The sequence below is a fragment of the Dasypus novemcinctus genome, chromosome 4 (genome assembly GCF_030445035.2).
Source record: "Dasypus novemcinctus isolate mDasNov1 chromosome 4, mDasNov1.1.hap2, whole genome shotgun sequence".
In the NCBI taxonomy this organism is placed as follows: Eukaryota; Metazoa; Chordata; class Mammalia; order Cingulata; family Dasypodidae; genus Dasypus; species Dasypus novemcinctus.
Window position 1 is genome coordinate 44,382,633 of NC_080676.1, and position 13,185 is coordinate 44,395,817.

Below are 13,185 nucleotides of genomic sequence, written 5' to 3' on the forward strand. Positions count from 1 at the left end.
GCTGCTATGGCGAATACCCCACAATGAGTTGGCTTTAACAAGCTCTACTGCCTTTGGTCAGAGACTAGAAGTCCAAATTCAAGGCATCAGCAAGGCAATGCTTTCCCCTCAGAGACTATAGCATTCTGGTGCTGGCTTGACATAATCCTTGGGATTCCTTGGCTGGCATCTCTACCTCCCGTCACATGGCCATCTCTCTTTCCTTGTTTCTGCTCTTCCAGTTTCCATTGACATCTGGCTTTTGGCATCTCCCTGTGGCCTTCTTTAACTTCTAGCTTCCATTTCATCTCTTTATGTGGCCTGCAGTAATCTGAATTTAGCCCCACCTTGGCCATTTGGCCACACCTTAACTAAAAATCACATCTTCAAAATATTCTGTTAAAATGGATTCACACTTGCAGGAATGTGGATTAAGACTATGTCTATGAGACAGTACATAATTTAATCTACCACAATCTACATGTGTTTTTAAAAAATGGTTGACAGTAACAAACTATTATATATAAATTCTATTGGATTCATATTAAAGAACAGAATAATTTTTTAAATGTCAGTATACACTACATTCTGAATAATTATATCCTTTGCAACTATTTAAACATGGAGAAAAATCTGATGCTGCAGCTTAAAAATCTGAAAACTACTGTCAAATATAGTTCTTTCTATTCTCTTTTTTTTACTCTAACTACTTGTTTTCAGATCTTGTTCCCTTTATTAGAATGCAGGTGATTCAGGGAAGGGATTATGTTTTCTAAACTTCATATTTTTCACAGAACTTTAACAAAGTGAGTTGTTTGTCATAGGAATTCGATTAAATATTTGCTGAGTTAAATTATTTTCATTTTCAACAAACAGGGCCATTCATTCCTCTTCAACAGTTCTAACTCAGTCTTCAGGTTAGGTTTTTCTACTAACAGATGATCCAAATTACTGGATTAAAAAAAAAACACATTTTATCCCTAAAATGAGAATGGAAAAATACTGTAAGAAAGAAACTAGTACATATAGTAAGCCAATGTCTATTTTCTTGAATGTGGTTATTTTGCATTAAAAAAAATTAAAACAACACTAAACATTCTTAAATGTATTTATTGGCACAAAACTGTAGTGTACATATACATTGTTGAGAAAGTAAAGCCATTTTCTTCTCATGACAATCTTTTTAATGTACACCAAATTAGAAAGCAGTAAAAACAGCAGCAGATGGCTCAGACTGGTTGGCAAAAACCTGTTCTCCCAAGGTCACTGATATAGAATTGTCATGAAACATATATATGTATATATATATATATAAATGTATATATAAATGTATATATATATATATAAAACACTCTATTCTGCACTTATGCTTAGGACATTGTAAGCACAGGATGTTGCCTAACACTGTTTTATTTGCTACATATGCAACAAGAAGTAACTTATGCCAGCAAGCCAGTTTACATGTATATAACACCTTTGCAGGTTTGAGTGTTATACAGAAGATTTGATATTTTTCTGTGTTTATCATCCTGTTAAGTTTCATTTTAATATGAAAAATGCATTTCATTTTGTATCTAATATTTTCCAAAGAAATAATATTATATATACACCCCCTTAAAATAGCATAACTTAGGCAAAAGCTTTAAAAATACAATTGAACTTTAAAAACACAATTAAAGCTCACATAACCTACTTAGAAATATCAAAACTGGATTTGGGATTTAGAAAGCCTTAAATATCTCCCTGATTTCATATCATTTCGTATCATTCCTTTCTTGTTGTGAGATTGTTTCGTGCAAGAGAAAATCTTATCTTGAATTTACAAAACCCTTCTTTCAAAAGAAAAATGTGGAGCTACTTTGTATATGATGACCTTCTATCCTAACGGTGTCTGTGAACCCTAGTTCTAGGTAACAGTGATGGAGCGTCCGCGATGTGCCCCGTGCTATACTCGGCACTTCACGCTTAATCCGCACAATCACTCTCGGAGGTAGGTTATATTATTGTGCCCATTTTACAAAAGACGGCGCCAAAGCCAGGTCCGTGGAAAGCAAAAGACTCAGGTGAGGACACGTACACCCCGGTTTTCCCTAATTCCCCATGAATCTGTGAGCACCTTGAGGTGCCGCCCAGCACCCATCGCAGTGCTGATCATGGAGAGAAGGCGGGAGGGAGCAAGTCACCCAAGTCCCTTTCATGTGTGTCCCACAGCGGGCAAGAGCTAGAACAGAAAGGCTAACCCTCCGATTTAGAACAAGCAAAGAGAAAAACCACATTTGTAAGGACACGAGAGCATGAAAACTGTCCGAAAAATGACAGTATTCAAACTCACATTTCATTTCCCCAGGGTTAAATCAACCTAATTCATGCCAAGTTTATTATTTATATACTTATACATTCATTATTTATATACATATTCATATTTGTATAACTACAAATATACAAATTTGTATAACTACAAATATACAAATTTGTATAACTACAAATATGAATATGTATATTTATATACTTTCTATTTACCCTTAATGTTTCTCTTCAACTCAAGGAAAAAGGGATAAAATGTGTCTGCAAGGGAAAAAAAAATGTAAAAGGGAAACAATGTAAGGTACGTATATGTTTCCAAAAGCAGAAAAGAGCAGTGTCTGAATTTTTGGTGTTTGTGGGTCTATCAAAATAGCTAATCAGAACTTAAAAATATTTTGGGGAGGTTCTTTATATAAACCGCTACTGCTTTATTCCCTTAGTAAATGACACGAGGAGTAGTGGTTTGATTAAATCACATTTATCTATAAAAAGGCTCAGTGCTTTTATCTTTGTAACTTTGGTCTTCCCAAAAGCCATCAGTACCCGGAAGAAGAGAACAAGAGATACAGGAAAGCCATTTTTCCGCTCCCATCCTACTGAGTCCTGCATTTTTGTCCAGGGCTCACTGTTTAGGATAAAGTTTTACTGAAATATTTTGCTCACTTTGATTGTATCTTGAAATCCCAAATGAAAGTTGTTTAACCCAAATTGGCCCAATGGAAATAAAAATCAGTCAGAGTAAAAAGAAATAGCATGTTTGGATTGCCAAATTATGTAAATGTAAACCATTTTGGCAAAAGAAATAAAAAAAGCAAGCATTCGTTGTTTTTTATCCTTGACTCAAAATACTTTTTGAAGGATACCTTTCTTTAGTGCACATTCAAGCAAGCATAAAGAAGGACTGATTCAACGCTCCACTTTGTGAGAAGACAGCCTGGAGATACTTTAACTCCCTGCTAAGCCTGTACTATCCATCAGAACTATATTTCCATAATTGTAAAACTGACTGCGCTGAAGTGTCTAATCATCTGAGTATTTCCAATTTGACTAGGTAAGCAAAAGCACTTAGAGCAGTGCCTGGCAATGGGTAGTGTGCAGTAAATGTTAGTAATAGAGGTAGAAAAGGTTAGATGGCATCTACGTATATACCCCTGAGACATAGAATGGAATGTCAAAGGATGGTTGTTTTATTTTAGGGAATTCAGTCCTTCCAGGAAAAATACACAGGGATTTTATCAAATTCACAATGAAGCATTTGAAGCATATTAACATTCATGAAGTTTCAGGAGTCTACCATTTTCCCCTCAGAAATCCTCCCAATCCTATCTTTTCAACTTGTTTTAAGTCCTAGTAATTCAGAAATTGTTTTTAATAGAGCAATCCTTTACTTCAAATTTCCCTACATGAAACTGATCTAACTCATTTGGGGTTTGAGGAGATTTGCAAAAGGCTTGACTTAACCATTGCTTGAATGTATTTATAACACAGCTCAAAACACCAGGCTGTTTTCAATTTAAAAAAACCAGCAAGGAATTAAAATGGTTTTGACAACAGATGTTAATATTAACTGATAGTCCAAGCTATATGACCTGGTAAAACCTCTTTAGAGCTTAATATTGCAAAAAACATTTGTCATTAAGTAAAGAAACTAAAATCTTTCTGCTGAATGCTGAAAGGTTTGATAAACCTACCAAAAGTAAAATAAATTTTTCTTCATAAGCATATTTTAATATATACAATAAATCATTCATTTACACATGAAAATACAGAAAAAAATAAAATTTTAAACCAAACACAAATTCTTGTCCTCAAGAAAAAAAGCTGAATAGGAAAAATGGGAAAGTTGTCAATTTTAACATGACTCTTACTGCCACTAGCCATATCTACTCCAGGAGGAGATACGTGTTTAAGAAAATTTCAATTTAATCCAAATACATACAATTAATTGTATGTCAGGTTTTGTGTCAGATGCTTACTGAAGCAGTAATATGATACACTGAAACATCTTCGATTTCAGGAGACCTCATAATAAAGAGTAGGACTAGGACTATTAATGTCGAAAAAAAATTAAGTAAAAGTTTACTTAATTATTGAGACTTACCACAGATTATCTACCTTTAAAAAGATACTTTCTTTGGTAATATTTGATGGAATTTAGGAGCAGAGTCCATAAAATGTCTTTAAGGAGTAAAATAATACTTCAAGATGTAGAGATAAAATTCTCAATGAATCATTCTAAAAATATAGTTTCTTTCCTATTTCACTCACGTCAAAAAGCAAGGAGTCTTTACATAGTCTCTGTAACTCTAAGGAATTCCATTTCTACCTCAGCTTTTGGCCCTTGGGATGAGCCACCATTCTTCTTTCGGAATTCTGCCGCGATTTCTTCGAAGGACTTTCCTTTGGTTTCTGGAACTTTAAAGAATGTAAACAGGGTAAAAAGCAGGACCACTCCAGCAAAGAAGAAAAACACATAAGGTCCAAAGAAGTCCTGGACAGAGAACAAACACAGAGCTCCAATTAGCAGCTGTTTGACCCTATCTTTGTTCAGTAACTTTGCACAATATAAGGCTGCTTACCACAATGTATGGGAAACACTGGGCTACAATGAAATTGGAGGTCCAGTTGCTGAATGCAGCTATTGCTAAAGCAGCAGGGCGTGGTCCTTGACTGAAAAACTCAGCCACCATGAACCAGGGGATGGGGCCTGGCCCAATTTCAAGGAAACTGACAAAGAGGAAGATGGCTGCCATGCTCACATAACTCATCCAAGCAAACTTATCCTGAGGACAAAAAGAAAGAAAGTTGGAACTAGGATATTTGGCTGGGTCTTCCTTTAGCTAAGTAGCCTTTTACTGAGTTTAGAGGTGGCCAAGTTCTCTTCCTGTTGTGTTTATGTTCAATCGAGTACAGTTATTCTAGTCTGAGCCATGCTTACATCTTTTGAGCACCATTAGGGCAAATCCTTTGGATGGAGACTTCATATGATGCTTAACCATTTTCCTGTGAAAAAGGTGAGGAAAGAGTCCCCTGGCCTTTGTTCTTGCCCATACCAGCTTTCTGCGCTGGATACATGACCATCCTGTGAAAGAGTAGAGGAAGGCGCTGGGTTCAGGTACTTGCCTGAGGTGAATCAGGCAGCCATGTGGCAGAGCTGGGATTAGAACACGCTTGGGGTTGACCCCAGAGCTGGGCTCTCACCATGCTGTACACTGCCTCTCTGGGCAACAAGCACAATTTATGTGCTGATGTCCAGTCTTCAAACCTGAGAAACTAGTTGTCTCCCTTTTCTTTACATATCTCCTTTGTGTGATATGTTAGTTCCCTGACTTCATTTCATAAGTCAATTTCAAATGCTTTTGACATACAACGTACTTTAACCTTGAACACAGAGATGCTATCATATGGTCACCAAAAAGCTCAGTGTGAATACCAAACTTACCAGTAGCACAAGTCCCAGTGACATGAAGATAGCACAGAAAAACATCCCACTCATTCCGATTAGAAATAGAGAGCGTCTCCCTGCCTTCTCCACAAGGAATATCTAGGGAAGTTAAAAAAATATTTTCTTAGTTTTATAGGTCACCAAATACTGACTTTAGACTTAATTCTTTTCTTCCAAAGTACCTGGAAGGAGGCAGTCCTGATTCCATTTTAAAGATGGGACTCTGAGGAGGAGCAGTGACTCTTGCCCAAGGTGGCAAGCTGGTCTCCGTAAACAGAGGTAATCAACAAATATCTATTTAACTGAGCCTCATTTGTTGAATTAAGCCACTCTAGATAGAGAACCATATTTGTACTGCCACTTTAGTATTAATACAAAGTTCAGATGCTATACATCCTGGATCACTCTCAAGAGATTTCCTGCATATTTAAAATGTAGTTTCAACTTAAAAAATGTCATTACTTTCTCTTCTGATAATGATCCTGTTATAATTATCCACAGAAACCTGAAGCAATATAATCAATTAGGTATCAACTATTCCCATCCAATTTTCTTACTGCTAATAAAGTCAACTCATGACCGCTCATCTGACAGCATGCTTAATTTAATCATTTTTACCAAGAGTCATGTCTGTGCTTTTCTGGTGTGATTTAACTTTATCTGGTGCTGGAAGTGAACTATTCATTTGAATAGACAGACTTTGAAGCAAAGGACTAAAGTGCTTTCTTATCCAAATTCAGGAGCACCATCATTGATTCCTTTGGGTCTGCAGACCTTTGCACTAATGATTAAGATTTACGATTAGCTCAGACCAGAGTTTGTTGATAGCTTTTGTCAGCTAAAGGCTGGTGAGTAACAAAGAAAACTACTAGTAATAACTTCTTAATCTTGCTGAGTAAATTGGCCAGGCTCAACAATCTATAGGTAAATCAAGAGCAATTCAGTATACTTATTATAGTGAGATTTGGCTCTGGAAATATCTGGGAAACATTTCTTTTCACTTGCAGTGAAAGCCCATTCATCTCAGACCTCAGAGGTAAATTCATAGCAGAGTTTCAAATTAAGTCAGATAGGATGAGAAACAATACCCACATTTCATTGATGAGAATGAAGTGAAGAAAAAACTGTTCTCAAGTTCATAAAATCTCTTTGAGCATTGTGACTTTCAGTGTTGACTTGATGACTGTGTCAAGTTACAAAAAAAAAAAAAAAAAGAAGCATTTCTTCAGGATCAAGGCCTTTTACTGTATCTGTTTCTGAAAAAATTATTTGCTATTCATTGGGAAGACTTTTATGTTCATAATAAACTCTGAAACTGCATGCCTTGAAAATTGAGTTGGACTCTGTCCTTGAAGCAAGCCAGATGAGCACTATAGGGTGGGGGTAAGATTTGTTGCTTTTTGGTGTCTAGAGTTGTCTGCCCAACCATAACCCTAATCTTTGCCCCAGACAGTGTGTGTCACCTAGATTCTGGGTGATGAGCTAGAGTTTGGTGGCCACTGCCTCTTGCCCAGGTCCATCTCATATCTGATTTTTTCCCCGATTTCTTTCCATGTTTTCTCTCTTAAGATTACAGGATCTCTTCTATGTGCCTATTAATTGGAGTAAATATGGAATGGAGACCATAATTCAGCATGGAGTTGGGAAAGTCTCTCTTTTCCTGAATACTCATTTAGTTTGTTCCTTTCCAATTGGTGAAATATCAATATATTATAAGTATATATTTCTATTTACATATATTTATTTGAGAAGATCCACAGATTTCCTTAACATTGGTTAACTTTGGAGAAGGGGAATGGGTGACTGAGGGACTGTCCTTGTTATGTTTTGACTTTAAAAGAACTTTTCAAAAATAAATAAAATTATATCTTACCAGAATATAAATTTTAAAACCATAGATCTTTACAACACAAAGAATGTGCAACATTAATGTAAACTATAAGCTATAATTAATAGTATAAGCTGTAATAGTATAAGCTGTGCCTGTCAGAGAGGAATATGGAAACTCTGTATTGTTCTGTAAACCCACAGCTTCTCTAACTAAAAGAAAAAAGAAAAAGAAATATAATTTAAAAATTTTAAATCTTATCTTTGTCTTGGAGGGTTAGAGAGTTGATTAGAGCTGATTTTTTCCCCCATTTTATCACTCCCTGTTTGAAAGTTTTCAAAGGGAAAAAAGGATGAACTCAAAAAAGTATATTTAAAATAATCAAAACATTGTTTTAAATAAAATAACTCCTCCTACTCCATGCCTAGGGAAGGGTTGGAGTATGCTGATGTCCCCTGTAGTTGTTCTCAGATATCGGATACTCCATCTTGTCAACTTGATGCTTCACATATCAAATCCTATTACACACAAAGTGTTTTAATTATAATCTCCATATCAGAAAGATATGTTAAACAGGTCGTAGGATTTGTGAAAAATATTATTCCAAGAGGCAAAAAGACGTGAACAGCCCCTTGGATTTTATGCCAGCAACAGGTCTTCATGGATTTAGAATGGCCTTTTGGCTTGAACAGGAATTATCTCTACAGTAATATCTACAGAACCACTGGGGTTCCTTTGTTATTTGTTATCTGTCTTTATAAGATCCAGCTCTGTTTAACATGGTCTGGACAAACCTGCTTTTTGATCTAGGAATTTATTGACCACCCTAAGGTAATAGTTAAATGTCCATGTGCAGAGAATGGAAAACAAGCAACTATTTTTTGCTTGTTTGTCCATTCTATTTAGCCACTTGGGTTGCTTCCACCTTTTGGCTATTGTGATTATTGTTGCGATGAACATTGTTGTTCAATATCTGTCCAAGTCCCCTCTTCAATTCTTTTGGGTGTTACCTAAGAGTGGGATTGCCAGGTCATGTGTTACTTCTACATTTAACTTACTGAGGAACGACCAAACAGTTTTCCATATTGACTACACCATTTTACACTGCAACAAACATGTATGAGGATTCCTATTTCTCTACATCCTCACCAACATTTGTTATTTTCATTTAAAAAAAGAACAAAAAAAAAACCCCAATTATCCTAGTTATTATGAATTGCTATCTCATCATAGCAATTAATTTGTAATTTTTACTAGCTAATGATGTTGAGAATGTTTTCATATACTTATTGGCCATTTGAACATCTTTGGATAAATGTCTATTCAAACTTTTGGCCATTTTAAAAATTGGCTTGTTTATCCTTTCCTTATTGAGCTGTAGGAGTTCATTATGTATTCTGGATATTAAACCCTTATCAGATATATGGTTCCCAAATATTTTCTCCCCTTCTGTAAATTGTTCACTTTCTTGATAATGTCTGTGATATATAAAAGTTTTTTAATTTGATGAAATCCATTTTATCGTTTTGTTTGTTTGTTTGTTTCTTATGCTTTTGGTATAAAAATCTAAATATCTACTGCCTACTATAAGGTCCTGAAGATAGTTCCCTGTTTTCTGCAATACTTTCATAGCATTAGCTCTTGATCCATTTAGAATTTATTTTTGCATATATTGAGAGGTATGGTGGGCTCACATTACTTTTTTTTTTTTTTTTGGCATGTGTATTTCCAGTTGTCCCAGCACCATTTATTAAAAAGACTATTCTTTTGTCCATTGAATGGACTTCACACCCTTGCTGAAAGTCAACTGGCCATCGATGTGTGGATTTATCTCTGGAGTTTCAAGTCTATTTCATCAGTATAAATATCTATCTTTATGCCAGAACCATACTGTTTTACTTCTGTAGCTTTTTAGTAAATTTTGAAATCTGAAATGGTGAGACCTCCAACTTTGTTCTTCTTTATTGAGGATTTTTTTGGCCATTCAAGCCCTTGCAATTCCATTTGAATTTGAGAATTAGCTTTTCCTTTTCTGCAAAACTGGCTGCTAAAATTTTGATAGGTATTGCATTGAATTGGTAGATCACTTTGGGCAGTATTGACATCTGAACAATATTAAATCTTTGAACACAGGATATCTTTCCATTTATTTAGGTCTTCTTTAATTTCTTTCAACAACATTTTATAGTTGTCAGTGTACAAGTCGTTCACCTCCTTGGTTAAATTTATTCCTAGATATTTTGGCTATTTTATATGCTATTGCAATTGAAATTTTTTTCTTGACTTCCTTTTCAGATTGTTCATTACTGGTGTGTGTAGTATCTGAAGTGACTTCTGTGTGTTTATCTTGTATCCTGTCACTTAGCTGAATGCATTTATTAATTCTAGTAGCTTTCTTGTGGATTCTTTGGGATTTTCAATTTCTGGGATCATGTCATCTGTGAAGAGGAATAATTTGACTTCTTAGAAAGGACCTTGTTTATTTCCCTCTAGTTATTTCAGTAGAAATTCCACTTAATTTTTTAAAAAAATGTTTTCCCCAAGAAAGTCAGCATAAAAAGTCATGGGAATCACAGAAGGAGAAGAACCTAGGTTAAAGAGCTAATATTGATAGAAATGACAAGCTGTGGGATGATCCCCACAGCTATGCCTAATCATAACACACTGGCTGGCTTATCACAAATAGGACCTCTTCCCCCCATGACCCTCTTGGTTGTACACATCCACAGCACATGGACAACAAGTCATTGGTCACTCTTGTGATCAAAAGTTTTCCCCCCTTTCCAGAAAGGGGGACAAGTAGAGTATTTATCTAGGGTATTTACATACAGAGAAAACTGTGAAAACTGTGTTGACAGTACCAACTCCAATCGTTGCGTAAACAGGTTGGCTGATTCCAGCTGTCTGAAAAATGCTGGTTGAATAGTAAAAGATCTGAAAAGTAAAAACAGTTTAGCCTTAAACAAGGAACCTACTACAGATGGCTTTAAAGAAATATTTTACATACCTAGAACTTCAAAGAAATTTTATCCATCCTCTCCTTCTAGGAAAGGAGAATCCAGTCTTCCTTTAGTTTTCAACACCTTCCAATTGCTTAAAGGCCCTTCTATTTATGTAGCAGAAAATGCTGCTACTGCATTTTCTTTCTTTTAAAATTTTGAATTTTTAAACTTTTTGTTAAAGTCTAACATACATGCAAAAAGTACAAATATCAGAAGTATGAAGTTCAATAAATTTTCACAAACTGAACACATTTGAGTAATCAGCACCAAGTGAAGAAATAAATAATTTCCAACCATCCAGAAATACCTTATATATCCTCCAACCCATCATGTGGGGGAAACTACTCTCCCAACTTCTAATTCCATGGATAAATTTTGCTTAGTCTTGCATGTTATTCAGATGGAAACACATAAATTTTATTTTGTGTCAGTCTTCTTTTTTTCAAAACAGTACTTTTGAGAGATCATCCATATCATTACATGTATTTGTAGATACTTATTTTCATTGCTATATAGTACTGTATTTATTAATACACCACAATTCATTTACCAATTCTGTTGATCGACACTTGGATAGCTGCCATTGAGGGTGATTATAATTAGTGCTGCTATGGACTTTCTGATAAAATTTTTTTGGTAAAGTAAAAACACATTACTATTTAGGTACAGAATAGCTGGCACGCAGTGTATGTATGTGTTTGCCTTTAATGGATATGGCCAAACAAATTTCCAAAGAAGTTATGTTAACTTTATGTATCCACCAGCATGTATAATAGTTCTGGTTGCTATCTCATTTAATCCAAATGCGTGCACTAGTCTCAGTGGAGACAGAAAACCTGTTTCACATGGTCCCTACTTGCATGTTATTAGTTTGTTATTTTTATAATAGAATTTTAGGTCATTCTGTCATTCTCTCATCTTCTGTCTTTCCGTTCCCACATAACATGTCCCGTTGTGGGTACCTTTTCTAGTTTCTTAACAAATGCTTAAATTATTTTCCCAATACCTAATAGCTAGCTGGTACAGGAGGACTGCATAGACTACGTGTTCAGTGAGTAGCTGATAGCATGCAGTGCACTATCCTGCCCTTTTTAGGCTGCTGGTCAACCTCAGATTCAACATTGCCTCTGTAAGTCAGGCACTGTGCTAGAAGGGGAAGCAATGAGGTTCAGAGAGACTATCATGCCATTAGATATGTAAGCAGAGTATTAGACAAAACTATGGTCTCTGAGTCCCAAAGTTTTGCAGATATTAGACAAAATAACCATTATGGATCACTTAAAAGAGACAGAGTTCATAGCAGAGCAGTACCTGGCTTGTAAAATGAGGTTCACATCTGCTTTTTCTTCAGCTGATGGGAATTACTTCCTTTGCCTCCCTCAAATCTCTGTCTATCCATTGTTCTCCCCCAGTGTCCCCCTGTGGATCTGGGATTGGCCCAGTACACTATGGCAGAAACTGATCACATTTTAAACCACAACAAAAAGGGTTAAGTCATATTCTTTATCTAGTTTCTTAACAAATACTTAAATTATTTTCCCAGTACCATTCTAGTCTATGTAATGCAGGGATTTCAATTCAAAACCTGAAACTAGCCACTTTATTGTTCAGTATGTTTTTCAATTATGCCTTACCGTCATCATGCCAGTTTACTCTGTTGTATATTTTGTGTGCTGTCTCCCTAAATGGTATGAAAATACGTTGAATGGCAAGAAGCTGGCTATCTGGTAAACTGCCTTTAAGTAGGATATAGTGAGCCATGGTTCTTTTTGCCCTATCAGAGGTCCTAAGTTTGAGTCTCAACTCTGGAAGTCCCTTGTCATTTAGAATTTTTTGGTATAATTATTCTTCTTTTCCCTTTTTTGTATTAAGCATGACATTTGCCTTTTTTCCCTTTGTCTTAATAGATTGTAGGATCATTGGTTGTAGTTTTTTTTTTAATTAAAGCTAGTTTAGAAAATAGTTGAGGCAAAAAAAAATATTGCACACTCAATACATCTTTGTTTTAGTAAGACATTGACATCAATATTTAAAAATGTCTGTTAACTATTTAAACTTATATTCCTTACCCTCTCTACCTAATTTTACTTTGCTCTGATGAGCTGGAAGAGTTGGAAATTCTTAAACTTACTCCATTGATTCCCGAAAATTGCTGACCCATGTGGAGCATCAATGCTACGAGAATGGGCTTTCGGTAGTCAGAATTGGTGAAGAGTTTAATTATGGAGACTTCCTGCTCACGTGATGCTTCTTCCTTTTCTCTTCTCATTTCAGTGATGTCTTTCGTGATATCATCAGATCCTCTGAGTCTTTTCAAGCCTGTCCCCAAAATTATCACATTCAGTCAACTCAGGTTAAAACAAAAGTAAATTTAGTTTTATTTTGTTAATAAAAGAGCTAGAGAGCTGTTGGCCCTTTTGATTACTTAATAACACGGGTTTTGGAAATAACTTTTTGTTCAATTAAATTCTGTTCTTTGATTAATATCAACAAAAAGCAGAATAGTTGGTTTCATTCCATGACAAAGAAAACTATGATCTTTATATTCTCATAGAAGCATAAAACTGGAAGGGTCTTTTAGAATCCTCAGATGAAGTCCAATATCCTTCATGTAGGTTTCTGGTTTG

The 13,185-nt window shown here is 35.4% G+C and overlaps 1 protein-coding gene across 5 annotated transcripts in view; it reads right to left on the reverse strand.

Annotated features, from left to right (window-relative positions):
* Window positions 1-1,071: 1,071 nt before the first annotated feature.
* SLC2A2 (solute carrier family 2 member 2) overlaps window positions 1,072-13,185 on the reverse strand; it is a 31,346-nt gene continuing 19,232 nt past the window's right edge. For all 5 annotated transcript variants that reach the window (XM_004478419.5, XM_004478418.4, XM_058295280.2 and 2 more), the window contains 5 exons: window positions 12,690-12,877; window positions 10,386-10,490; window positions 5,726-5,827; window positions 4,863-5,066; window positions 1,072-4,774 (listed from right to left, as the gene is read on the reverse strand). In XM_004478419.5, coding sequence (XP_004478476.1) covers window positions 4,571-4,774; window positions 4,863-5,066; window positions 5,726-5,827; window positions 10,386-10,490; window positions 12,690-12,877 — 803 coding nt within the window. In that variant the 3' untranslated portion in view covers window positions 1,072-4,570. The remainder of the gene's footprint in view (window positions 4,775-4,862; window positions 5,067-5,725; window positions 5,828-10,385; window positions 10,491-12,689; window positions 12,878-13,185) is intronic.